Here is a 27,699-nt window from a genome sequence, read left to right as displayed (position 1 = left end):
AGCCAGACTTCCTATGTTCAAATCTTGGTTCTACATTTTATACCTGCAGGACTGAGTTATTATTACTCAATGTCAGAAATGTAAGTTGAGAACTTCATGCAAATCTAAAATTTACCTCTGTGTACAACACAATAAAGTTAATTAGAAAGAGAGCAATTGTAGTACTTAATCCAATTCTGACACAGAGCTTCCTTTATTACAAATAGATTCTAAGTGATGGATTGATGTTTGGGGTTCACTGTTTATTTTAGTTAAAACTTTCTTAGAGAAGAGTGCATTTTGGTCAATTGAATTATTGGATTTGTTGAATATAAATATTTCAACTCATATTATTTTATATGAATATAAATATTTCAACTCATATTATTTTAACTCATATTCAACTCAAATATTTCATACTTTCTTGAAAGATATGGGACAGTATAATAGCATGCAGTGGGAAAAACCTTGGGTAGAGAATCAGTTTTGACTCTAGCACTTAGAAGCTGTATGATCTTCTATCTCCAGACTGTAAAATGAGCGTAATATTTTCCACTTCAAAAGACAGTTGTAAAAGGAAATAGGATAATACATGTAAAATGCCTGGAACATAGGAGGTGTTTCAGAAATCTTGTTTCCCTCCTGTCTCCTATTTCTGAGAATATGGTCATTTGTTTTCCCTTCTGAATAAATAGATTCAAAGCGAAGTTTATTCATTCACTCTTTGATTCAAAAACACATTTAATAAATAACTTTAAAGCACCTATGATATGCCAGGGACATATTTCTTCAGTAGCAGATTACAAATGACCTTTCCAACTCATGAGTGAAACTGTCAGCCAAAGAAATAACTTAGTAAAACTGAAAAAAAAAAAAAAAATCTCTGACACAAAGTCTTGCTTTCCTAGTGCAACACAAAATCTATTTGGAAAGCTGAAACACAGGATCAAAAGCACCTCTAGAAATGGACAGGAGGATGCTATGCCATGTAAAACTTTGCCACTCTTTCATTGTCCCAGCCTTCCTTCACATCCACTTCACTGTCACCCACGTCAATACCTCTACAGCCTACATGGCACACACAGAGCAGAATTTCTTTATATTTAACAGTCAAACCAATTTTCTTATGAATAGCCAAATTATAAATACCTCTAAGAGCTTTCATATTTTGTAAAAGAGGAAATCTAGGGAGAAACACAATCCAGCATCTCAGAGGAGGCATTAGGACAGGGAGGGATGGAGGAAGGCCTCATAAACTGTACCTTGAGCAGCTAACTCTTTCCACCTCTCTTTGTTCTGCTGGATGATGTCCACCAGGCTGTTTTTGAAGCTCTTCAGGTCCACGCTGGCAAGGGAGTAGTCGGGGGAGTAGGTTCCATCATTGGTGGTGCCTTTCATATTTGATCGTCTAAAGGAATCAGCAACATGAGATAACATATAGATTATTGAGCTAATAGTAACACCAAAGAAACCAGAAAATGCCAAGGGCAGAATATGAGACGAGGAAGCAAAGCCTGAAACACTTTACAAAACCAGCTGGAGAAGCAGGAAAGGCAGCAGCTTAGGCCCAGTGCTGCTCACCTTCCTCCCCTCGTGGACAGGGCCAGAGCAGCAGGTCATAATCCCATAGCATGTGTTATGGGGTGGGGATGGCAGTGGGTGAGGCCTAAAGAGAGGAGCAGAATCTTGAGACAAGCTGACTTAGTCGTGAGGCCACTGGTGAACATCACAAAAGAGACACCAGGTGTCTCTGGAGTCAGATAACCGTCCCTGCCCCTCCTTCCATCATTTGATCGCCAGGCTAACCTGGATCTTTCTCAGGTAGAACATCCCCTCTGTTTCTTCACTAGGGCAACATTTAAGGACCCTGTTGGTATGTTATTAGGAACAGCTATGTGTTTATATGGGAGAAGGCAATGGCTCCCCACTCCAGTACTGTTGCCTGGAAAATCCCATGGATTGAGGAGCCTGGTAGGCTGCAGTCCATGGGGTCGCTAAGAGTCAGACACGACTGAGCGACTTCACTTTCACTTTCCACTTTCATGCATTGGAGAAGGAAATGGCAACCCACTCCAGTGTTCTTGCCTGGAGAATCCCATGGATGGAGAAGCCTGGTAGGCTGCAGTCCATGGGGTCGCACAGAGTCGGACACGACTGAAGTGATGCAGCAGCAGCAGCATATGTTCATATGGGCAAGAATTTAGCATAATTTTTCTGCAACTGGACGTTTTAAATAATATCCTTTAACACATTTACCAATAAAAAAAATCTAGATTGAAATGTTTTAAATTGTATATAAATGGACTTTACTATTACACATTATCCAGATCAATTGTATTCATGTCATCTAAAAGGCTAACTTTGAAGTAGGCATCTTTCTAGATATACAAGTGGGCTGTACAACACAATTCCCCTCTCCCAACTGCTTACCATGATTGGATATGTTAATATATCCAGGATATAACTCATACATTTCAATAAAAATTAAAATAATATTTATTCTCCTGAGTACTGAATACGATTCTGTAATACTCCTTAGTATTAAACTTGGATATTTTTTCTTGATTAGGAACATCAAGTTCCTAATTTCAAAGGCAGATGCAATATATTATAGAGCCATTAGGTGGCAATACTACCTAGTAATTCTTCTAAGAATTTCCTGCTTAATGTAAGGAATAATAAAGATAATTATAAGTAAAAGAGAAAAGACACATAAAAGGAAAACAATCAAACCTGCTTGCTCCATATGAAGGAGTTTTGGTTTTCGAGTCTTCCTCTATAAGAGGAATAATAATTTTCTCTGTTGAGTCTGTCAGAAGAGAAAATGTTGGTTCTACTATGAAATCAATGAAACCTACAAAAGCAAAAACATAAATAAATATCAATAAAGTCAAGTGTTATAATTTCCTAAATTCTAAATTAGTAATAATTCAGTCTCTAATGCTCCTGATAGCAATTTTCAACTACAATGTTGGCTTAGTTTACCCCTTGCAATTAATTTTAATCCAATAACACAATCTTTAGGAGAGTTTAACTGCTCTACAAAATCCTCTCTCAAGCAGTGAAAATGGGATACAATTTAAACTTGCTAGCTCAAGTGTACTGTTTCCTGTTAATATTCAGCCTCATATTATTGTTAACAATAATTTCAGACTAACCAGAGTCTATTTGTTTTTCGCTGTTAATGAGAGGGATCACTCTCCTTTCTACAAAATCCTCACTTGTTTGTTGAATTTTGTTATTGACTAACAAGAAATAATATCCAAACTCCAAAGAAACTAAATAGTTGAAATGTTTTTTCAAGCCACAGAAAGGCAACCACTTTTTTTTTTTCTCATACTATATCAGTCAGAGCTTTCTGTCAGTGAGATAATATTTCATATAGCTGTTTATTATTCTCAGGATATAAAATGTTAGTTCACAGAGCGTGGGTATATTCTGTTAAATCTGTCAGGGAACAGTAACATCTCTGGGAGACAGCATTAATCCCACCACTTTGAGTTGTCAGGACTGCATAAAGACTTTCACATTTACAGTAGTCATCAAACTAGAAAATGACACACAGAGAATGGGGCGTGGTCCTCCAGGGAGCATTTACTACCTGGGTTTAGGTGGAGAAGAAGACAAGCTCTGTGTACATTCAACACCCGAGGGCCCAGGAGAAGTGTGGTGCTGGAAATCAAATGTTTGTTGCCTTAAACATAACGAAGCAACAGACCATCATCTGAATATAAGAGAACACTGTGGGGATGCTTTTTAAATGACAGTGTCCTGGGAAATATCTACATTTAAAAAATATCCTATTCATCAGAAACTTGGATAAAGTAATTCCCATTTCAAATAATTGGATTCACCATAGTGTATATTAAGGTACATTTTTAATTCAAAAAACCTCAGTAGTTTTGTGTTTTAATTGATGACTCCAAGTTAAGTCGATGTTAATTGACCACCAGGGTGTTCTTTCGAGTTTTGGCTATGGTTTTAAATGCTTGGGATCTAGAGACTGTCAAATGAGTCACCTTTACTAACATGGCAGCAATTACAGGACAGCAACAAGCCTCAGAAACTTAATTTTTCTCAGTCTGCCCCCAGAGGCCCTTAACCTGCCATGTTCACACCTTGTAAATGATGAGAGGCACCTGTGTTATGGCAGTTAGGGAAACAGCTATTGGAACACGGGTAGGAAGGGGGAAAGGTGAGAGCAAGAAGCTTTCTGACAGGTGATCACCACTTTGGAGGAGGTGGTGCAGGACCAACTACAGCAGTAAGGCGGTGAGTCTTTCATTTATTGGTCATATATGCCAGAAACGAAGGTGCTGGCCCAGGGAATACCATTTTCATATATTAACAATAGCAATAATACGTTTTAATCATGGGCTGGATTTGAAGTTCCCAACATAAACACAAATGAAAAGAATAAACAAGGTTGGGAGCAATATCATTTTACAAATTTCCTGTTGTTGGTTTCCCTAACATATTCATATCCTAAGAATTTTTTTCCCAAAAGACTATGAGCTAGTACATTAGGCATATTATTCAAATTTAGTGATAACAGAACGGATACATTAATATTTTCATTGGATTATTCCATATATAAAGAATTAAATTACAGAAAATAATCAGCAACAAAACAACAAAAAATGCTGTCTCTTGCACAGAAAGAGAAGAAAGCTCTGTATTTTATAAAAGGATTACAAAAAGAATAACAATTATTTACTAACCGTGCTCTGTTGATTCATTTTGTGAGAACGTTTCAAAATTCTTACCATTCACCCCCATATAGATCAGTCTAAAGATTAAATTTATCATGCATATGGAGTGGATTTTCATGAGTGAACAACATTGTGTATCCATTTGAAAACTAACAGGCTCACACTCGCTCTCCACGACCACCAGTTGTCAGTATTACCTATTTGGGACTGGGCCACCATCGTTGACTTCCGATCGCAAAGCGGGGAAAATGGAAGCCCTAATTCAGCTTCTTTATCTCCCTACAGAAAGAAACGCCCATTAGTATAGACTTGGTATGGAGAAACTAAGATAAGAGCAGCTTAGATAAAAAGCCTTAAAAAGTTGCATATTTTATTTCTTAATTGGCTTTGTGTATTTATTATAAAACCAAAAGCTGTTATTCAAGTTCATATAACTTTACTGAGTTGGTGTCCTTTTGGGGATGTGTTGTATAAGGCACACATTGCAGAAGTAAAATAACATGAACATTTTCAGCACCTGAAGATTCTGCATTGGTATTCTAGAGAGATAAACCTTTGTTCTTTGGAATTTTCTAAAGTCACCATAAACTAGTCATCTTGGTGTGTTATTTGGCATTTGACAATCCAGCTCATGAATTTTCTGCTTTTTCCCTGCAATGCCAAATAATATCAGCAGATCTTCAGTATCAATAATTCATGATTGGACTGCTTTTTAAACTAAAGAGGGACCTCCTTGGCTCAGCAGTAAAGAATCCGCCTGCAATATGCGAGACCCAGGTTTGATCCCTGGGTCAGGAAGATCCCCTGGAGCGGGGCATGAAAACCCACTCTAGTACTCTTGCCTAGAGAATCCCATGGACAGAGGAGCCTGGCAGGCTGCAGTCCACAGGGTCGCACAGAGTAGGGCGTGACTAAAGCGACTAAGCAGCAGCAGCTTGGTGGTCTAGTGGCTAAGGCACCACACTCCCAAAGCAGAGGGCCTGAGTTTGATTCCTGCTCAGGGAACTGGATCCCAATACCACATCTAAGAACTCATATGCTGCAACTAAGACCCAGTACAGTCAAATAAATAAACACTTTTTTTTTAAGTGTATGAGCATTTTGAAAGATCTTTCTACCTATAAACCAAGTTTTACTAAAACTCCCACAGCAAGTAATGAGGAACATATTCAATATTCTTGCATTCTGTTTGCATGTGAGTAAAAATCACTCAGACGTGTCTGACTCTTTGTGACCCCATGGACTATACTGTCTATGGAATTCTCCAGGCCAGAATACTGTAGTGGGTAGCCTCTCCCTTCTCCAGGGGATTTTCAAAACCCAGGGATCGAACCCAGGTCTCCTACATTGCAGGCAGATTCTTTACCAGCTGAGCCACAAGGGAAGCCCCAGAATACTGGAGTGGGTAGCCTATCCCTTCTCCAGCACATTTTCCTGACACAGGAATTGAACCGAGGTCTCCTGCATTGCAGGCAAATTCTTTATGAACTGAGCTACTGTTTGCATAAATCTTATTTTAATGTAGTCTTATCAGAGAAAATTGAAATATCAATGATTTTTTACTATGTGATCTTATCAATTGTAAATTAATTGAGCACAAATATTAAAGAACTCCATTTTTGTTTGGGCTAAATATCACAAGAGATAATAGATTTAAAGGTGGCTACTATGGGCAAAACTTTTTTACTATGATAGTGACCGCATGCTCAGTTGCTTAGTCATGTCAGACTCTTCATGACCCCATGGACAGTAGCCTGCCCAGCTTCTCTGGCCTTGACATTTTCCAGGCAAGAATACTGGAGTGGGTTGCTATTTCCTCTTCCAGGAGATCTTCCCAACCCAGGGACAGAACCTGCATTTCTTGTGTCTCCTGCTTTGGCAGGTGGATACTTTACCACTAGTGCCACCTGGGAAGCCATTAATTATGATAAGGTTTATCAAACACTGGCTCTTTGCATTCAAGGAGATTTCCAAGAAGAGAGAGGATACTTCAAGAGTATCCTCTCGAAGAGGGGAGAGGACAGATGGAATTCTCCAGTCAAGAATACTGGAGTGGGTTGCCATGCCCTCCTCCAGGAGATCTTCCCGACCCAAGGATTGAACCTGGGTCTCTGACATTGCAGGTGGATTCTTTATCATCTGAGCCACCAGGGAAGCCCCATAAGACCACTGTTAGGACATACGATCTAGTCCTAAGATCAGGGGACAAAAGGGAGTGGCCTGCATTTAGTGGCAGAGCCCATGTTACAAGGCAACACCTGTCTGAGAACTTCAGTTTCCTTTGCTTTCTCTAACATCTTTTCATCATGATCTTTACAGTATGTCAATATGTGGCTTTAAAGTTTTTACTGATATATTTTCTGCTGCAATTCCTCTGAACCATGCCTCTGATTATGAGGGGCAGAAAGTTTGAAATCAGACTTGCTTGGGAAGATCTAGATATGGTCACCAAAGAATTAGTAGGCCAAGGAGCTACAAACAGGAATGTTTCACTATGTCACAACTTACAGAAAATAGAGAAAGAATTTCTGTGACCTCTCCCAGCAAACTTCGTCTAATAGAGTTATCCTGAGGTTGTCTAAGATAATTTATATGAAGTTTAAGGACACTACCTAATATATAGTCAGTAGTCAGTAATATTAACTAATAAAAATCAGAGATGGTTAGATAGCATCACTGATTCAATGGTCATGAATTTAAGGAAACTTCATTAAGATACTGGAGGGCAAGGGAACCTGGGTGCTGCAGTCATGGGGTCACAAAGAGTTGGACATGACTCAGCAACTGAACAACAACAACAAAAATCATAGTTCATAATAGCAAAAGCACCTGCAAATTAGAGGTATGTATGGTGTGTGATGCATATGCAGGTCAGGAAGCAACAGTTAGAACTGGACATGGAACAACAGACTGGTTCCAAATAGGAAAAGGAGTACGTCAAGGCTGTATATTGTCACCCTGCTTATTTAACTTATATGCAGAGTACATCATGAGAAATGCTGGGCTGGAAGAAGCACAAGCTGGAATCAAGATTGTCAGAAGAAATATCAATAACCTCAGATATGCAGATGACACCACCTTTATGGCAGAAAACAAAGAAGAACTAAAGCGCCTCTTGATGAAAGTGAAAGAGGAGAGTGAAAAGTTGGCTTAAAAAAAAATAATAATAAAATAAAAAAAAAAAAAAAGAAAAGTTGGCTTAAAGCTCAACATTCAGAAAACTAAGATCATGGCATCTGGTCCCATCACTTCATGGCAAATAGATGGGGAAACGGTGGAAACAGTGTCAGACTTTATTTTTCTGGGCTCCAAAATCATTGCAGATGGTGACTGCAGCCATGAAATTAAAATACGGTTACTCCTTGGAAGGAAAGTTATGACCAACCTAGACAGCATATTAAAAACCAGAGACATTACTTTGCCAACAAAGGTCTGTCTAGTCAAGGCTATGGTTTTTCCAGTGATCATGTATGGATGCAAGAGTTGGACTATAAAGAAAGCTGAGAGCCGAAGAATTGATGGTTTTGAACTGTGGTGTTGGAGAAGACTCTTGAGAGTCCCATGGACTGCAAGGAGATCCAATCAGTCCATCCTAAAGGAGATCAGTCCTGGGTGTTCATTGGAAGGACTGATGCTGAAGCTTGAAACTCCAATATTTTGGCCACCTGATGCAAAGAGCTGACTCATTGGAAAAGACCCTGATGTTGGGAAAGATTGAGGGCAGGAGGTGAAAGGGACGACAGAGGATGAGATGGTTGAATGGCATCACCGACTCGGTGGACATGAGTTTGGGTGAACTCCGGGAGTTGGTGATGGACAGGGAGGCCTGGCTGCTGTGGTTCATGGGGTCGCAAAGAGTCGGACATGACTGGGCGACTGAACTGAACTGAACTGATGCATATCTTGGATGATGTTAAACTGCAAGAGAAAGGATTAGCACTTAATTTACTTCTAATGGACTGGGGCATTGGCTTTCCCTTTCTATTTCCTAGATGGAATTAACGTAACAGGAATTCTGTTTCTGAAACATTAATTTGTACGCAGCATGGGGTGGCTTGGGATAAGTTAAAGATGAGGCTTATGCTTCAAACCTGAATGAAAGGGAGACTTTGGGACTACAAATAGCAATAAGACAATCTGTATGAGGGCTTGATTGAAAGACTCTTATGAATTTTATTTTAACATGTTGAGAATAAAGTAAAAGAATAATATCATTAATAGCTTGTTAAATAAAACGACATTGCTACTGCTAAGTCACTTCAGTCGTGTCTGACTCTGTGCGATCCCACAGACAGCAGCCCACCAGGCTTCCCCGTCCCTGGAATTCTCCAGGCAAGAACACCGGAGTGGGTTGCCATTTCCTTCTCCAAAACAACATTACTATTATTAAAATAGAAATAAAGCTACTTATACGCTTCATGGGAAATGTTATACTGTAAATTCCTAATTGACATATACAAAGATGATTAATTGCTTTTATTAGTTAAAGTGTTGGTGATATTTTAAAAGATGTAGATTTATACCATTTAAATTCCTTGACCTGAAAATGATCATTTGGGCCTTAAAAAAGCATTGTGATGATTTATTTTCCATGAACTAAATTTCATAAAATGCTGGATGCTAAAATTTTCATATGGGACTTAGGCATTTGACAAACGTATGCAGGGTTGATCTTCCTACAGATGAAGTAGGAGATTTTATATTATACTTGCTTCTTGTACTGCACAATTGATTTAGAATATTAAACTTCCACTGCTAAGCACATTGAATGCTAAGGTGAGTTAATTATTTATTTATAAATATTTCAAAGTGTTATTTATTCTTTAGGGTGAATAAAGGCCATAAGCACAAGATTGGTAGGGGGCCCTGCAGCCAGACTCTGAGGGAACCAGGAACCCTAGAAGACAAGGGAGACTCCTAAGGGAAAGAGAAAGATATGTAAAGAGAGAGTCAGGATCCCTGAAGATGAGTTTGACAAACTTAACAATTTTCTTACTCTGTCCCTGAATAGGGAACATTTACTTTTCATTAAAGTGAATCCAGGGTCAAAAGCAATAGACACTGTATAAGTCAACTGATTTATATATTTCTGGAGGTTGTGCTTTCATTTGAGGATGCTAACCATAGGAGGCCAAAAAAATACTTTTAAAAATAAAAAAAACTTCCTGAATACATGTATATTCTGATGCATTGAATCAGACAAGTGACTGATGCAAAATTTTAGGTCCCTAGGCCATTAAAATCCTAAAAGATAATGCTGTTAAAGTGTTGCACTCAATATATCAGCAAATTTGGAAATATCAGCAATGGCCAAAAGGCTGGAAAAAGTCAGTTTTCATTCCAGTCCCAAAGAAGGGCAATGCTAAAGGATGTTCAAACTACTGCACAATCGCATTCGTTTCACATGCTAGCAAGGTTACGCGCAAAATCATTCAAGCTAGGCTTCTGCAGTCCATGAACTGAGGACTTCCAGATGTACAAGCTGGGTTTAGAAAAGGCAGAAGAACTGAGGTCAAATTGCCGACATTCGTCGGATCATGGTGAAGGCAGGCGAATTCCAGAAAAAAATCTACTTCTGCTTCATTTGCTACACTAAAGTCTTTGACTGTGTGGATCACAACTGTGAAATATTCTTAAAGCGGTGGGAATATGAGTCCACCTTACTTGCTTCCTGAGAAACCTGTATGTAGACCAAGAAGCAACAGTTAGAACTCGACATGGAACAATGGAGAGGCTCAAAATTGGGAAAGGAGTACAACAAGGCTGTATGTTGTCACCTTGTATATTTAACTTACATGCAGAGTGTATATGTAAGTGATCAGTCATGTCCGACTTTTTGTGACGCTATGGACTGTAGCCTGCCAGATTCCTCTGTCCATGGAATTTTCCAGCAGGAGTACTGGAGTGGGTTTCCATGCCCTCCCCCAGGGGATCTTTCTGACTCAGGGACTGAACCAGCATCTCTTGCATTGACAGGCAGATTCTTTACCCCTGTGCTACCTGGGAAGCCCTAGGTGTGCAGAGCATATCATGCAAAATGCCAAGCTGAATGAATCACAAGCTGGAATCAAGATTTCTGGGATAAATATCAATGACCTCAGATATTCATATTATACCACCCTAACGGCAGAAAATGAAGAGGAATTAAAGAACCTCCTGATAAGGGTGAAAGAGGAGAGTGAAAAAGCTGGCTTAAAACTCAACATTCAAAAACTAAGATCATAGCATCTGGTCCCATCACTTCATGGCAAATAGAAGGGGGAAAAGTGGAAATAGTGACAGATTTTATTTTCTTGGGCTCCAAAATTACTGCAAACAGTGACTGGAGCCATGAAATTAAAAGATGCTTCCTCCTTGGAAAGAAAGTTATCACAAACCTAGACAGCATCTTAAAAAACAGAGATATCACTTTACTGGCAAAGGTCTATATAGTCAAAGTTATTGTTTTTCTAGTAGACAGGTACTGATGTAGAATTGGACCATAAAGAAGGCTGAGCACCAAAGAACTGATGCTTTTGTGTTATGGTGCTGGAGAACACTCCTGAGAGTCCCTTGGACAGCAAGGAGACCAAACCAATCTTTCCAAAGGAAATCAGTCCCAAATATTCATTGGAAGGACTAATGCTGAAACTCCTAATTTTGGCTACCTGATGTGAAGAGCTGACTCATTGGAAAAGACCCTAATGCTGGGAAGGATGAAGGGCTGGAGGAGAAGAGGGCAGCAGAGGATGAGATGGTTAGATAGCATCACAGACTCAATGGATGTGAATTTGATCAAACTCTAGGAGCTAGTGAGGACAGGGAAGCCTGGCATGCTGTAGTCCCTGGGGTTGCAAAGAGCTGGACTTGATTTAGCGACTGAATAGAGCAGAACAGAGACTACTAAACTCAATTATTTAGCCAACAACTTAGTTATGCCCCTGAATCAATGCATCTTTTCTTGGAGATGAGCCTGTAGGTAGAGGTTGAGAAAGTGGTTCCATCAACTTGGAAACTCAAGTAGCCTGATGTGCTCAGGCCTGATAGCAATTCCCTTGGGGGTTGTTGGAATTTCTTCTTTGAAAGGCATAACAAAGAACTAATACACATACCTTGGAGATATTCTAGGTTGGGTTTCGGACCACCAAAATAAAGCAAGCACTGTAATAAAGTGAGCTATATGAGTTTTTATGTTTCCTAGCGCAAAGCAAGCATTGTAATAAAGTGAGCTACGAGTTTTTTTTTGTTTCCTAGTGTATATAAAAGTTATGTTTATATCATACTGTAGTCTAATGTAGTCTAATAATTGTGTACTTACATTATGCCTAAAAAAGCAATATACATAGCTTAATTTAAAAATACTTTATTGATAGAAATTTTAGCCATCATCTGAGTCTTCAGTGAATTGTAATCTTTTTGCTAGTGGAGAGTTTTGAGTACTGATGGCTGCTTACTGATCAGGGTGGTAGTGGCTAAAGGTTGGGGGTGGCTGTGCCATTTCTTAAAATAAGAACACAATGAATGTGGCACATCAATTGACTCTTCCTTTCATGAATGGTATCTCTGTAACATGTGGTGGTGTTTGACAGCATTTTACCCATAGCAGAATTCTTTCAAAATTGAAGTCAACCCTCTCAAACTCTGCCACTGCTTTATCAACTATTATAAACTTAACATAATATTCTAAATCCTCTGTTGTCATTTCAACAATTTTCACAGCATCTTCGCCATGAATAGTTTCCATATCAAGAAATCACTTTTTTTGCTCATCCTTCAGAAGCAACTCATGAATTAAAGTCTTATTATGATATTGCAGCAATTCAGTCACATTTTCAGGCTTCACATCTAATTCTAACTTTCCTGTTATTTCCACATCTACAGTTACTTCCTCCACTGAAGTCTTGAACTCCTCCAAATCATCCCTGAGGGTTAGAATCAACTTTTATTAAGCTCCTGTTAATATCAATATCTTGACTTTTTATATGAATAACAAATGTTCTTAATGACATCTGGAATAGTGAATTATTTCCAGAAGGTTTTCAAGTGCTTTGCTCAGATCCATCAGAGGAATCACTATCTATGGCAGATATAGTTTTATGAAATATAATTCTTACATAGCAAGACTTGAAAGTGGAAATTATTCCTTGATCCATGGCTGCAGAATGGATGTTGTGTTAACAGGCATGAAAGCAACATTATCTTGTACATCTCCATCAAAACTCTCAGATAACCGGTGCATTGCCAACAAACAGTAATAATTTAAAAGGAATCTTTTCCTGAGCAATGGGTCTCAGCAATGGCCTTAAAATATTCAGTAAAGCATATTGTCAATAGATGTGCTGTCACTCAGGCTTTATTGTTCCATTTATAGAGTACAGGTAGGACAAACTTAGCATAATTCTTAAGGGCTTCCCTGGTGGCTCAGATGGTAAATAGTCTGCCTGCAATGTGGGAGACCCAGGTTTGATACCTAGGTTGGGAAGATCCCCTGGAAAAGGAAATGACTACCCACTCCAGTATTCTTGCCTGGAAAATCTCATGGATGGAGGAGCCTGGCAGGTTACAGTCCATGGGGTTGCAAAGAGACGGATACGACTGAGCGACTAACACTAAGGGCCCTATGGATTTTCAGAACAGTAAGTGAGCCATGGCTTCAACTTTAAGTCACCGATTGCATTAGCCCCTAACAAGTGAGTCAGCCTTTGAAGCTTTGAAGCCAGTCATGTACTTCCTCTTTAGCTATGAAAGTCCTAGATGTCATCTTCTTCCCATAGAAAACTGTTTCCTTACATTGAAAATCTGTTGTTTAATGAAGCAACCTTCCTTCCTAATTGTCTTACTTAGATTTTCTGGGTATCTTGAAGCACTTACTGCTTCACTTCACACTTTTATGTTACAGAGATGGCTTCTTTCCTTTAACCTCAGGAACCAGCCTCTGCTAGCTTCGAGCGTTTCTTCTGTAGCTTCCTCCCCTCTCAGGCTTCATAGATTTGAAGAGAGTTAGAGCCTTACTCTGGATTAGGCTTTGGCTTGAGGGAATGTTGTGGCTTTTTTGATCTAATTAGACCACTAAAACTTTCTCCATATCAATAATGTATCATCTCCATATCAGTACTATTTTGCTTTCTCATCATTCATGTGTTCACTGCAGTAGCACTTTTAATTTTCTTCAAGAACTTTTTATTTGCATCCACAACTTGGCTAATCTGCAAAAGAGGCCCAGCTTTCAGCTCATCTCAGCTTCTGATGTGCCTTTTCTATTAAGCTAGGCTTCCCAGATGGCTCAGATGGTAAAGAATCTTCCTGTAGTATGGGAGACCTGGGTTCAATCCCTGGGTTGGGAAGATCCCCTGGAGAAGGGAATCTCTAGTATTCTTGCCTGGAGAATTCCATGGACAAGGGGGCCTGGCAGGCTATAGTCCGTGGGGGTCGCAAAGGGTCAGACACGACTGAGTGACCAACGCATATATTCTATTAAGCTTAATCATTTCTAGCTTTTGATTTAAAGTGAGAGATATGCAACTCTTCCTTTCCTGTGAACACTTTGAGGCCATTATAAGATTGTTAATTTGTCTAATTCCAATATTGTTCTGTCTCAGGGAATAGGGAAGCCCAAGGAGAAGGAGAGAGACAGGGGAATGGCCAGCTAGTCAGTGAGTGGTCAGAACACAAACAACATTTATCAATTAATATCACCTTCTTACATAGAAGTGGTTTGTGGCACCCCGAAATGATTACAATAGTAATATCAAAGGTCACTGATCATATAATACATATAACAAATACATATAATAATAACACATATAGTAATAGTGAAAATATATATAACAAATACATTGTTATATTTAGCCACTGAGTTATTGTTTAGTTGCTGAGTCGTGTCTGACTCTTTTGCAACCCCATGGACTGTAGCCTGCCAGGCTCCTTCTGTCCATGAGATTTCCCAGGCAAGAATCTTGGAGTGGGTTGCCATTTCCTTCTCCAGGGGATCTTTCCAACCCAGGGATTGAGACTCTATCTCCTGCATTGGCAGGTGAGTTTTTTACCACTGAGCCACCAGAGAAACCTCAACAAATATATATAACAGTAAAAAATTAAAAACATGAAAGACTGTGAGAATTACCAAAACCTGACATAGAGACATGAGGTAAACAAACGCTGTCAGAAAAATGTCACGATGACCTGCTGTATGCAGGATTGCCACAAACTTTCAATTTGTAAAACCAAACAAAAAAAGTAGTATCTGCAAAGCACAATAAAATAAGTGAGTTATGTCTAATTATTTTAACTCTTCCTTAACAGAGTGAAATGCTCTGACAGCTGTCAACAAGATGTCAAACCCAGTGATTTGATGGCACATTTTTCTTGTTTCACTTCTGCATTTTCTCTGAAGCCAAAATAATTTCTATAGTTTTAAAGTAATGAAGAAGATTAAAAAAGGGTGAAGTACAGGTATCTTGAGAAACCTCTTTCACCAAAGTGCTTTTAATCTCAGAAGCAACATCTGCAGCAAGCACATAGCAAGCTCCTGACCACAGGCGTGAAGGGTACTCTAAGACTGAGGGTAGAATTTGAGGGATCACTAATTCTCTAGGGAAATTTAATTGTGAAAGGAGGGGAAGATGCACTAGCTTGGCCTTCTTGAAACAACTTACTTAAGGGAGTTAGCTCATCTAATTACTCTCCTTCATTCCTTCTGAAAAACGGGCCCTTCTACATGCATCACAACTGGAGTCCACGCACCACTAAAAAAGATTCCACGCGACACAAGGGAGATCCCACAGGCTGCAACGAAGACTTGGCCCAGTCAAATAAATAAATAAAAATGAAACAATTGTCTGAGTAATGGCTGAGACCCCATAGATTGCTTCAGGATGGAGCTGGTCACCAGAGAGAATAACCACAGGATTACTGGGGCAGCCTGCTCTCCTGGTATGAAAGAAGGGCTGGAGATTGACTTCCATTATATTGGCCAATGATTTAATCAATCATGCCTATGAAATGAGCCCCCCATAAAAACTCCTGACCCCAAAGCTGAGCAGCACATGTTGGCTGGTGATCACACTGTACCAGGAAGGTGGCATACCCTGTCTCTATGGGGAGAAAGCATGGAAGTTCCATGTCTGGGGCCCTTCCAAACCTTGCCCTTTATGCATCTTTATTTGGCTGTTCTGAGTTGTATTCTTTATAATAAAATTATAATTGTAAGTGTAGAAAGTTCCTGAGTTACCTGATGCACTATACTCTAGAACCCCAAGTGGGAGTAGAGACAGAAGAGGGACGCCATAGAGGAAAGAACACGTATGCATGTTGTAGAGAACGCTGGTCATTCTCCATGTTGATGAAGTGAAAATTCACATTTCAAGGCAATACAAGGAAAATTTAAACATAATTTCTTGCTGCCCATTTGGGCCTTTTCCCTCCCCTCAAGTGTCCATTGTACACATGCATTAGGCATTAACCAAACCACGCCAGGGGCAGAAATACCTGCTTAATCATAAAGATGAGTTTTTCTCCTTCTGGCACCAGACATGTCCCTCCTTAGAAAATAACATAACTTTTTCAACGTCACAAGGAGTCAAGATGACCCACTGCTTGCTTTGTATGTGCAGCCGTCTTTGATGAACTTTATGTACAATGCCAATACATCATTTCCCTTAAAGACAGTGATTGGTGCACAACAGACTGGTCAGGTGACCTGGGGAGATATGGACCATACCTAACGGAAGTTCTTAAGTACTCACATAAACTTATTAATGTTACTAGGTCTATCATTTGTATTCTGCTGATTTTTCATGATTATTGTTGCTTGTGTTACCAAAGGTGTGGCTGAGACTCAAATAAAATTAATGATTAGGCAGCTTGAAACAATTGATCAAATACTCAGTTCTATAGGATCAATGATTATAAAAGTGTAACTCTAGGTATTGGAAGAAGCAACAAGATGAAACCCTTTCCTGAACTATAACAGAATAGTATGACAAGTGTTCCAGAAGTTTTTGGCCACTGTTAATGAGTACAGTCCAGGAATAGTATATTGAGTGGGTTATCAATGAAACACTTGCCTGACATGGGAATGAGCATTCCTAGCACCATGGGACAAACTGGTCATGAAATGTCTCCTAAATCTTGGTCAAAATTAGGAACTAAAGGGAAGGGTGGAGAAGGCAATGGCACCCCACTCCAGTACTCTTGCCTGGAAAATCCCATGGACGGAGAAGCCTGGAAGGCTGCAGTCCATGGGGTCACTGAGGGTCAGACACGACCGAGCGACTTCATTTTCACTTTTCACTTTCATGCATTGGAGAAGGAAATGGCAACCCACTCCAGTGTTCTTGCCTGGAGAATCCCAGGGACGGGGGAGCCTGGTTGGCTGCCATCTATGGGGTCGCACAGAGTAGGACTTGACTGAAGCGACTTAGCAGCAGCAGCAGCAGCAACAACAAAGGGAAGAGATTGTAAAATAAATACTGCCCACCATCCAGTTCTCAAGAAGTCATTAGCCACTGTGGTTGCTGATTTATAACACACGCTAAAAGGAATTCAGAGTGAAGAGTAGAATGAGGCACTTTGTTCTAGGGAAACGGATAGAACTGGCCCTTAGACAGTTAAATATTTTCAGTAGAAATTTCTTATGAACCCGGATTCTTGTATCTTTCCATACTTAGAAAAGCATAACCAAGATGTCTGTTCCTAGTGACTAGCAGCAACTTTCTGTGGAGACATGTACCTGATTACACGCACCCCTCTTGCCAAAATCACATATATACTGTCCTCCCCCTTTACCTCTTCAGAACAGTTCTCAGAACTCTCTGAGAGACTTTCCTAGATTATAATTCTCAGTTTGACTCAAATAAAATTTTCCATCTCTTTCTTATATAGGCTATTGATTAATTTTTTGTTGACAATATCCAGGCTTGCTTTTTCACATAACAATAGCTTCTTGCAGTTAGGTACATGTTCATCCAGCTAAAAACTATATTTCTCAGCCATCCTTGAAGCTATGCATGTGTAAATAAATTCCAAACAAAAAGATGTATGCAGAAGTGTTACACATCCTCCCTTTCCCTTTTTATGATGAAAGCTATTTTCTGTCTTTGAAAACCCTAACCCTAGCATTTTACCTTTTGATAACAACTCTAATCTGTTCATTTCCTTCTCTCTTAGCTTGGCATCTAAGATCCAAGACTTGACCCTCTTTAAAACATGTATAATACTACATAGGATTATTTAATACGTTTATCTGAGAGATTAATAAATTCTGCCTGAAGTCCCAAGAATGTGGTGTGGCCAGTTGGTAATGTCACATCACAAGGTCTGGCTTCTGTACAGATAAGATGCATGTTAATATGCACAGCCGCTATTGCCAAAAGCATTTGCCCAGACAACGTGAAAGAGGCACCTGTAGGAAAAACTCCTCCATTAGGGCCATGGTCCATCGGTGGTGCAGCTTCCAGGATTTGGCTGGGTGACTGATGTCTGCTGCATGGAGAATCAGGGACATGGTTTTGGCTTTGTCAAGCCTGTCAAAACAAGGGCATGCTCACATCATCAGCACAAAATAACCAACCACAGTCTTTTCCAAGTCCAAGCCCACAGATCTTTAATATGAAAACAAAATTATAACCTACCCTTCAGGTTGCTGCAAACTATTTCTTATATTTTTAATTTGCTGGAAGTGACCCGACATGTCTGTAGACAACACCATTTCAATCACTAGGTTCCGAAGATCCCTGTGGAGTCATCAAAAGCAGAAAAGTTTGGCCTTTTTTCTTTGTTCTCAAGTGAAACATTTAATATTAAGAGTCTTATGGACTCTGTGGGAGAGGGAGAGGGTGGGGAGATTTGGGAGAATGGCATTGAAACATGTATAATATCATGTATGAAACGAGTTGCCAGTCCAGGTTTGATACACAATACTGGATGCTTGGGGCTGGTGCACTGGGACGACCCAGAGGGATGGTATGGGGAAGGAGGAGGGAGGAGGGTTCAGGATGGGGAACACATGTATACCTGTGGCGGATTCATTTCGATATTTGGCAAAAGCAATACAATATTGTCAAGTTTAAAAATAAAATAAAATTTAAAAAAAAGAATTACATTTTATTTTTTCTAATGCTATGAGCAGAAAAGATGCTACATTTTTAAATATCAAAGAGCTTATAGAAGTTTGGCTTTAGGATGTCGCCAGGACAGCAATCTGTGAATGATGCTATGTAACATCTCCTTTTAAAGACCTGCATGCTTTCCCTCCCATACACACAACCCTTCCCCACTCATACTTTCTAAATATTACTTTTAGAAATAATTAATATCAGAAAGGATCCTAACCAATTTTAGAGAAAAACCACTCTAAAGGAAGAATTTACTATTAGTAAAACTAGCACCATTATTCAATATTTATTCCATCCAGGCAGTGTTTTAAGTGCTTTCTATGTGAGGGGCACTATTATTTCCAATCCAAGAGGACTGGGTTGTTTGCCCAGTCACACAGCTAGTATATAGCAGAGATAAGACTCAACCGCAAGAGGAGTACTACCAAAGCTGGCAGTTGGACCACTGCATTGTACCAAGTTTCTATCATAAGACCTCCAGGAAATCAAGACTATCAGTGACTGGGAATTCTCTGTTTAAGCTCTGGGGACCTTGAGCCTACATATCATAGACAGAGCTCTTGGTACTGTTGAAATCATAACCAAGACACTGTAAACATGGTGACCATATCACAAAGCCTATGCATGAATAAATCATTCTCACACTAAGCAGGAGATGAGTAACCCCAGCAAAGCCTTGCATGTTCTACAACTCATTGCTTGCTCAGTACAGATAGGTAAACAAGTCACTTATGCTGGAAATCATATTTTATTTTTATTCTGTGGCCAGTAGAGTAAGCTATATTACAAGTGTATGGCAAACTTGAATTATGATCTTGTGTCAAAGATGTTTTACCTAAAGTTGGTATGATTGAATGATTTGTTTGAAAAACAACACAGATTGGAGATTCTTGCTGAAAATTATGGGTGCTCAATTTATCTGGGTTTTTAGGATGGCAGCAATGAGAAAACAATACTCTGATTACTTACTGTTCATGATATTGGATAGCCTGCTTAGAATATACTTTTACCCAAATATTAAGGGAATGGCAGATATCAAAGAAGTTAATACAATTATTCTCAGTTACATTTTTTCTTCTAAATTATGAGATATCCATGCTACAATACCCACTGTACCAAAACCTTCATGTTAAGTAGGAAAAATGAGAGCAAAGCTTTATGAAATCTGTAAGACTTAATAAATACATTGTAGTTTGCAGATGTAATGTGAGAAAAGAAACACAGACCCAAAGTGCAGTATTTGTGCTAAACCCACATCAAACCAAGATTTAATACCTAATTTATAGTTTTAACCTCCCCCAGGAGTGAAAACTCAAACCAATCAATTATCTGGTCAGCACTAGGGAGGAAATCTGCCTGATAGACCCCTATTGCTGCTGCTGCTGCTAAGTCACTTCAGTCGTGTCCAACTCTGTGCGACCCCATAGACGGCAGCCCACCAGGCTCCCCCGTCCCTGGGATTCTCCAGGCAAGAACACTGGAGTGGGTTGCCATATCCTTCTCCAATGCAGGAAAGTGAAAAGTGAAAGTGAAGTCACTCAGTCTTGCCTGACTCTTAGTGACCCCATGGACTGCAGCCTATCAGGGTCCTCCATCCACGGGATTTTCCAGGCAAGAGTACTGGAGTGGGGTGCCATTGCCCTCTCCTATTATACCCCCACAAAAGCTGACTTTGCCTGAAACAATCAGATCCTTGCTAGAATAACTTTCTTGTCTTGCCTGTTTCTACTTATAAAATTCTGCCATTTTGTAGTTATTAGGAGCTCCTTTTTATCTGCTAGATGGGATTTTGCCCAATTCATGAATTGCTGGATAAAGTCAGTAAGATCTTTAAAATTTACTCAGTTGAATTCTGTTTTGTCAAAGTAATCAGTAAATGCTAGGTGTAATCAATAATCAACTAATAATATATCAATAAACTAGTACACAAAGGAAATGTATTCTTTATAAATTTTTCTTGCCAAAATTTAAAAATCGCTGCATTTATGGTTACTAAAGTTACTTGAAGAAATAGATACGTAAACAGAAAACCTACAAGTCTTTAAAAAGCTATCCATATTTTAATTCTTGGTGAAATAGGATTAAGGTTATACTCGCAAATGCATTTTTATAGCTTTTGGAAACAGTGTTGGATTTGTTAAATTCTACCGTATCATCAATCATATATAAGTCAACTCATAAATCATGTGATATTGCTTCAGGGAGGAAGCCAATTCTGACTCCATGTTGGAACTGTCTCTTTGATTTGCTTTTTGTTGCTTTTGTTATTATATTCATACAGAGTGGTTTGCCTCAGAGAATCTTGCTCCTCTGCCTGACTGTTAAACTCAAGTGCCTCTGTTCACAACCCTGTCCAGCTGTGGATGGCAGGAAGGAAGAAATGAACACATTCCCTGTCTGAGGTTTGCCATTCTAGGAGATGTTTGCAACATTAATAGCCTTTTCCCTTTGATTTCTCACCTCCCCTCACCTCTAATCTATAAAAAAACCCTGGCATCCAGACACCAATAAGATGGCTATATTGAGGTGCTAGCCTGCCATCTTCTCTGTCTGACTGCTCCCCGATTAAAGTCTCTTCCTTGCCTCAACACCTCGTCTCTAGGATTCACTGGCCTGTTGTGCAGCAAACAGAGCAAGCTTGGACCCAGTAACAATATTATGGTATTTGTTAAACAAATTTGGGAATTTCCTGGCAGTCCAGTTGTTAGGACTTGGTACAAGCGTGCCAGGGTCACAGGTTCAACCCCTCGTGGGGGAATTATGATCCCATAAGCTGTGTGGCGTGGCTAAAAAAAAAAAAATTATAAAACCATTCAATTAGGATGTTTTGTACAGTAAGCTACTTGTTTTGTACAGTAAGCTACTGTACAAAAATATAAAATATTACAGGACCAAACTATTAGAATAAATAATAAAGATGTGAAAGAAAAGAGTGTAACAGAAAAATATCACACTGAAACAGCAACAGAATCAACTTAGAGAAGAAGAGGGTTAATTCAAAGGAATAACAAAAATTAATAATGCAAATATAACCCCTGGGAAGGATAATCACTGATGAAGAAATAAATTAATATTCTAGATGGAAACAGTCAATCTCTGGGACCTTAGGAACCAACTCGGCACCTGATTCTACCCTTACCTTTCTATTTTCCACATACCCAACAGTGGTGCCTTTTATGATTAGATCCTTCCTAGGTTGGTGACCCAACTGGGCTATGTTTCCTGTGGAATGAAATGTAAGACCTGAAGTGGGTTCCCAAAACAAAATGCCTCTTTCCTCCCACATTAGAGCTTTTTCTATGTCTGTAAAAGTGAGCCCATATTTTTTCTGGCCTTGAAATACCAGAAAGTTTGAATATTTGAAAAAAATAATGACGGGAAATTAGGGCCTCTTTTAAACTCTAAATTAACCTCTTATTTCTTTATTTTAAGGCAGATCTTAATCCCAGGTTACTTGTTTGGACATTTCCTTTTAGCTTGATTTAAATTATAAAACAAACAAAACTTTGATGTTTGCATCAGAAATTGGATTGTTTTCAGCGTGTTAACTGATTTAATGAGATCTTTGTTAAAGATAAAGGCTTTTTAAAAAATATAAGTAGGTCACAGAATACTAGGGATGTCAGTTCAGTTCAATCACTCAGTCATGGCCAACTTTTTGCGACTCCATGGACTGCAGGAAGCCAGGCCTCCCTGTCCATCACCAACTCCGGGAGTTTACTCAAACTCATGTCCATTGAGCCGGTGATGCCATCCAACCATCTCATCCTCTGTCGTCCCCTTCTCCTTCTGCCTTCAATCTTTCCCAGCATCAGGGTCTTTTCCAATGAGTTAGCTCTTAGCATCAGGTGGCCAAAGTATTAGAGTTTCAGCTTCAGCATCAGTCCTTCCAATGAATATTCAGGACTGATCTCCTTTTGGATGGACTGGTTGGGTCTCCTTGCAGTCCAAGGGACTCTCAAGAGTCTTCTCCAACGCAACAGTTCAAAAGTATCAATTCTTCAGTGCTCAGCTTTCTTTATAGTCCAACTCTCACATCCATACATGACCACTGGAAAAACCATAGCCTTGACTAGACAGACCTTTGTTGGCAAAGTAGTGTCTCTGCTTTTTAATATGCTATCTAGGTTGGTCATAACTTTTCTTCCAAGGAGCAAGCATCTTCTAATTTCATGGCTACAATCACCATCTGCAGTGATTTTGTGGGCCCTCTAATATTGTTGGAATCCCAAAAAAACCAAGGTGAAGGAACAGATCAAGATCATCATGGAGGATCTGGAATTAGTCCCGGGCAACCTGAAGGATGTAGCCAAGGAACTTAAGGAGCATGTTTTCAGTCTACTGATCACAGTTTTGTGTGGAGAGGAGATACCCCATGTCCAAGATCAGGAGCGGTGGCTGCACTTCGCCGAACCAGTCATGAGGAGATACCCCACGTCCAAGGTCAGAGAAACCCCAGTAAGATGGTAGGTGCTGGAGTGGCTGTGAGGAGATACCCCACGTCCAAGGACAAAGGAGAAGCCCCAGCAAGATGTTAGGAAGGGGAATTCAAGTTTAGAATCAAACCCCATTCCTGCCAGAGACGCTCAGAGGGCTCAAACAAACCTTGTGTGCACCAGGACCCAGGGGCCCCACAAAGACTGAGACAGAACTGTTTGATCATCTCCTGTGGAGGTACAGGTCAGCAGTGGATTGCCACAGGGACAGGGGCTCTGGGTGCAGCAGGCTTGGGTACGGCATAAGCCCTCTTAGAGGAGGTCGCCATTAACCCCACCATAGAGCTAACTAGGGATGTACTTACGCTAAAAAATCTCTATGTTTATCTGAAATTTACACTTAATTGTATGTCCTTTATTTTTATTTGATGTATCTGGCAATCCTATAGTAAATGAAGGGGACAATGATGACCAGAGAGGATCAAGAGAAAAAGGAAATGTATGCTAAGTGGCAGGGGTATATCTTATTATTTTCTCCTGCATGGCAATAAGCAATACCTTTTCATGTAAATTTTTTTTTAAGAATACAGATGGTTTGGAGCAATATTTAAGATTACCCTCTGCATCTAGGTCATTTTAGCATATTTGTAGTTTTTTCCCCAAATGGTGAGTTTTTGTTTTTTGGAAAAGCTCATATCCATGTACAGAAAAGTAATATATGAAGGAATCAGACACAAAAATTCTGAATAAATGTAAGACCACATATCGGTACAATTGAGCAGAACTCCCTTCCAAGGAGGGCTTTCCTGGTGGCTCAGATAGTAAAGAATCAGCCTGCAATGCAGGAAATGCAGGAGACACGGGTTCAATCCCTAGATCAGGAAGATCCACTAAAGAAGGGAATGGCTACCCACTCCACAATTCTTGCCTGGAGAAGTCCATGGGCAGAGCAGCCTGGAGGCCTACAGTTCATGTGGTCATAAAGAGTTGGACACGACTGAGTGACTAAGCACTTTAGCACCATTTCAAGGAGTATGTAATTATGTATCTTAAGGTGTTATGTGATACGTGGTCTTTTGGATTGGTTATGATGCATATAGATGTTGAATTGGCCTTGAAATAGTTCAGATCCATCTACAGAGCCTTGTTCCTGAATAGTCTTCCAGTACTAATCTTCCAGTCAAGGGGAATTTAGTTTGTTTTGTGATTAAAGGATTGCCTTTCATCTGTTTCCTTCATGTTAAATCACATAACATTTTCCCTGAAATTAAATTTCCTCTATATTTCCTCTGAAACTCACCTCCAGTCATCTTTGGATAAATTTATCAGGACATTCATTTCTTCTTCTTGCATAAGGCGATAAGCTGCACTCACATGATGATTTTCAAGGACAGAGCGATCATTATACAAAATGGCAACATCTGACCTAAGAAATAAAAACAAAATGCCTGCTAGAGGATTTCTTCAGACCTCATGAGTATCTATTAACAATACTCAAGTCATAAGGCATAATAATATCAGTAAAAATCCAATAACTGAACACCTAAATTTACAGAGGTACTTAGTTTCCTTTTTGTTTTACACTGTATAACAATTTTAAAAAACAGACTTTTAGAGCAATTTTAGGTTTACAACAAAATTGAGCAGAACGTACAAAGATTTGCCATATATCCCTTGGTCCCACACATGCATAGCCTCCCCCATTATTAACATTCCCAACCACAGAGGTACATTTATTAGAACTGATGAACCTACATAAACATTGTTATCAGAGACCATAGTTTACATTAAGGGTTTACTCTTAGTGGTGTAAATTTTATGGGATTGGACTAATGTAAAATGACATGTATCTACCATTAACGTATTATACTGAGTATTTTCACTGCCCTAGAAATCCTTTGTGAGCTGCCAATTCAGACTTCCCTTCCCATCCCCTTAATACCTGGCAACCACTCGTCTTTTTATTTTCTTCACAGTTTTGCCTTTTCTAGAATGTCATATGACTCTATGTAGCCTTTTCAGATTGGATGCTTGTACCTTTTAGTGTGCATGTAAGTTACCTTCATATCTTTTCATGGCTTGATAGGTCAATTCTTCTGAGCACTAAATAATATTACATTATTTAGGTGTATCACAGTTTATTTATCCACTCACCTGCTAAATGGCATGTTAGTAGCTTTCAAGTTTTGGCAATTATGAATAAAGCTGCTATAAATATCCATGTGCAGGTTTTCATGTGTACATAAGTTTTCAGCTCCTTTGGGTAAATGCCAAGGAGAGTAATTATCAGCTCATATGGTGAGAATATATTTAGTTTCATAAGAAACTACCAAACCGTCTTCCGGTATGGTTGTATCATTTTGCATTCCCATCAGTGACGCCTGAGATTTCCTGTTGATTCACATCTTCGCTAGTGTTTGGTGCTGTCAATGTTCTGGATTTTAGCCTTTCTAATAGATGCATAGTGATATCTCATTGTTTAATTTGAATATCCCTGATGACATATAATATGGAGAATCTTTTCATAAGCTAATTTATCATCTGTGTGTCTTCTTTGGTGAAGTGTCTGTTAAGGAGCATTTTTAAAACCAGGCTGTTTGTTTTCTTGTTGTTGAGTTTTAAGTGTTTTTTATATGTTTTGTACAATAATCTTTTATCATATGCACCTTTTGAAAACATTTTCTCCTACTCTTTGGCTAATCTTGTAACTCTCTTGCTATACCTAAGATCATCTAGATTTTCTCCTATGTTATTTTCTAGGAGTTTTAGAGTTTTTCATTTTACATTTAGGTCTATTATTCATCTTAAATTAATTTCTGTGAACAGTATAAGGTTTGTGTCTGGATTTTTTTTTTTTAACGTGGCTCTCTAGTTGTTCCCGCACCATTTGTTGAAGAGACTATCTTTGTTCCATTGTATTGCATTTGCTTCTTTGTTAAAGATCAAATTTAATAGGAAATCTATTGTGGGGAGGTGATATATGCCCTTAGCTATCTGCATATGTTACTCCACTTTTATAATAGTTCTGGAAACAAAAGAGGAAGTAACTATTCTAGTGCCTAATAGGTCATTTCCTTTTAAATTTTATTATCAATAATCATAGCTCAATATACAGAAAACTGAACTAGGAACACATATATGCAATCCTTTTGAGAGAAAATTAAATATATTTTGTGCAAGTATCTTCAGAAATTTGCTGAGATCATGGGTAGAACTGTGATTTGCAAATCACATATTTTGTGTCATACAATCTCAGATTGAGCCATGGTCATTTTGTCAAGTTTATTGTATGATAGGGATCTAAGCATCACTATTTCTTCCTTTCAGCAAGAAGCAAAGTTGTGTTTTTTAATCAGATTTAATTACAGCAAAGTCTATGTGATTTTGTCTCATAAATCCAACAAGATGCTGAGAATACAGAATGGTTTTAATGTTTGAGATAATCTATGACTGCTATGGAAAGAACAAAATTCTAAGCAATACTCAGTGTCCATGGTAACATGTAGCTTAGTATTTGCTTTTCACAAAGAGGAAATTATCTCTATTTATTTACACTTTCAAGGATTTCTATGGCTTATAATGTCTGTGTTGAACTCAAATCTAACCTTGCACCATGTTTTAAATTATTTTTCAGACATTTTGCATTATCTAGTAAATAGGTTTCCATATTAGAAAAGCAACTCTAAATACAAATAACAAAGAATAATACAAAATAGAAATTATTAATATCAGTAACATAAGACCAATACTGGACAATATTTGGACAAAATATGAAGCCAATAGAGCTTCTAAAAGCACATCATATTGTTGTATCTGTGATCACTGCAAACTTTTTGTTCATAAAATGCTCAAGTTCTTGTAGAATTAATCCATTAAATAATTGATCCTAATAGAAAATTTATAAGAAAATAAATAAAATACTAGACCTTTCCCTCACTTTTTATACAAAGCTTCTTAATATAAAATGGTAAAAAGTGTATTCCGCTTCATCTTCCTCCTCCCTCTCCTCTTTCTCCTTCTCTTTTTCCTCCTCCTTCTTTTTCATCATCTACTTTTCTTCTCTGCTGTCTAAAGTAAGTTGTGAATCTTCATCCAGTTGTAAATCAGTGATAAAAGGAGAAAGCTAGGAATGATAATTTATACTGCTGCTGGAGGCCAGTCCATTGCCTTTACTTTGCAAAGTAAAGAAATGTTTTTTGGAAGCAAATCACTTGCTCCCTTCTCTAATTCCCAAAACTGTGACCATACTCAGCTCAATAATGAGCTGTCTTTAAAATCCCACTTATGAATTTAGTGGATGTAGAAGAGCCTTTGCTAAGCAAAAATGATCTGCATAGTTTCCCTTTCCTTTGATGTTTAACACAAACGAAAACAAGACATCTCTATATGCTATAAATGTGTGGTTAGTTACATTCTTGCTGCACAACCAGACTTCAAGGTCTTCCTGGTCACTTATGCTCTTTTAATCTGGGAGACTGT

The 27,699-nt window shown here is 38.8% G+C and overlaps 1 protein-coding gene across 4 annotated transcripts in view; it reads right to left on the bottom strand.

The window, feature by feature from the left end:
* Positions 1–27,699, bottom strand: part of PDE1A (phosphodiesterase 1A) — a 395,971-nt gene that overhangs the window by 46,377 nt on the left and 321,895 nt on the right. For all 4 annotated transcript variants that reach the window (XM_070802671.1, XM_019969756.2, XM_070802679.1 and 1 more), the window contains 6 exons: positions 24,521–24,646; positions 18,302–18,403; positions 18,073–18,193; positions 4,889–4,970; positions 2,713–2,833; positions 1,242–1,387 (listed from right to left, as the gene is read on the bottom strand). In XM_070802671.1, the coding sequence (XP_070658772.1) occupies positions 1,242–1,387; positions 2,713–2,833; positions 4,889–4,970; positions 18,073–18,193; positions 18,302–18,403; positions 24,521–24,646 (698 nt within the window). The remainder of the gene's footprint in view (positions 1–1,241; positions 1,388–2,712; positions 2,834–4,888; positions 4,971–18,072; positions 18,194–18,301; positions 18,404–24,520; positions 24,647–27,699) is intronic.

The sequence above is a fragment of the Bos indicus genome, chromosome 2 (assembly GCF_029378745.1).
Source record: "Bos indicus isolate NIAB-ARS_2022 breed Sahiwal x Tharparkar chromosome 2, NIAB-ARS_B.indTharparkar_mat_pri_1.0, whole genome shotgun sequence".
Lineage (NCBI taxonomy): Eukaryota > Metazoa > Chordata > Mammalia > Artiodactyla > Bovidae > Bos > Bos indicus.
This window is presented reverse-complemented; position numbering and strand designations above follow the sequence as displayed.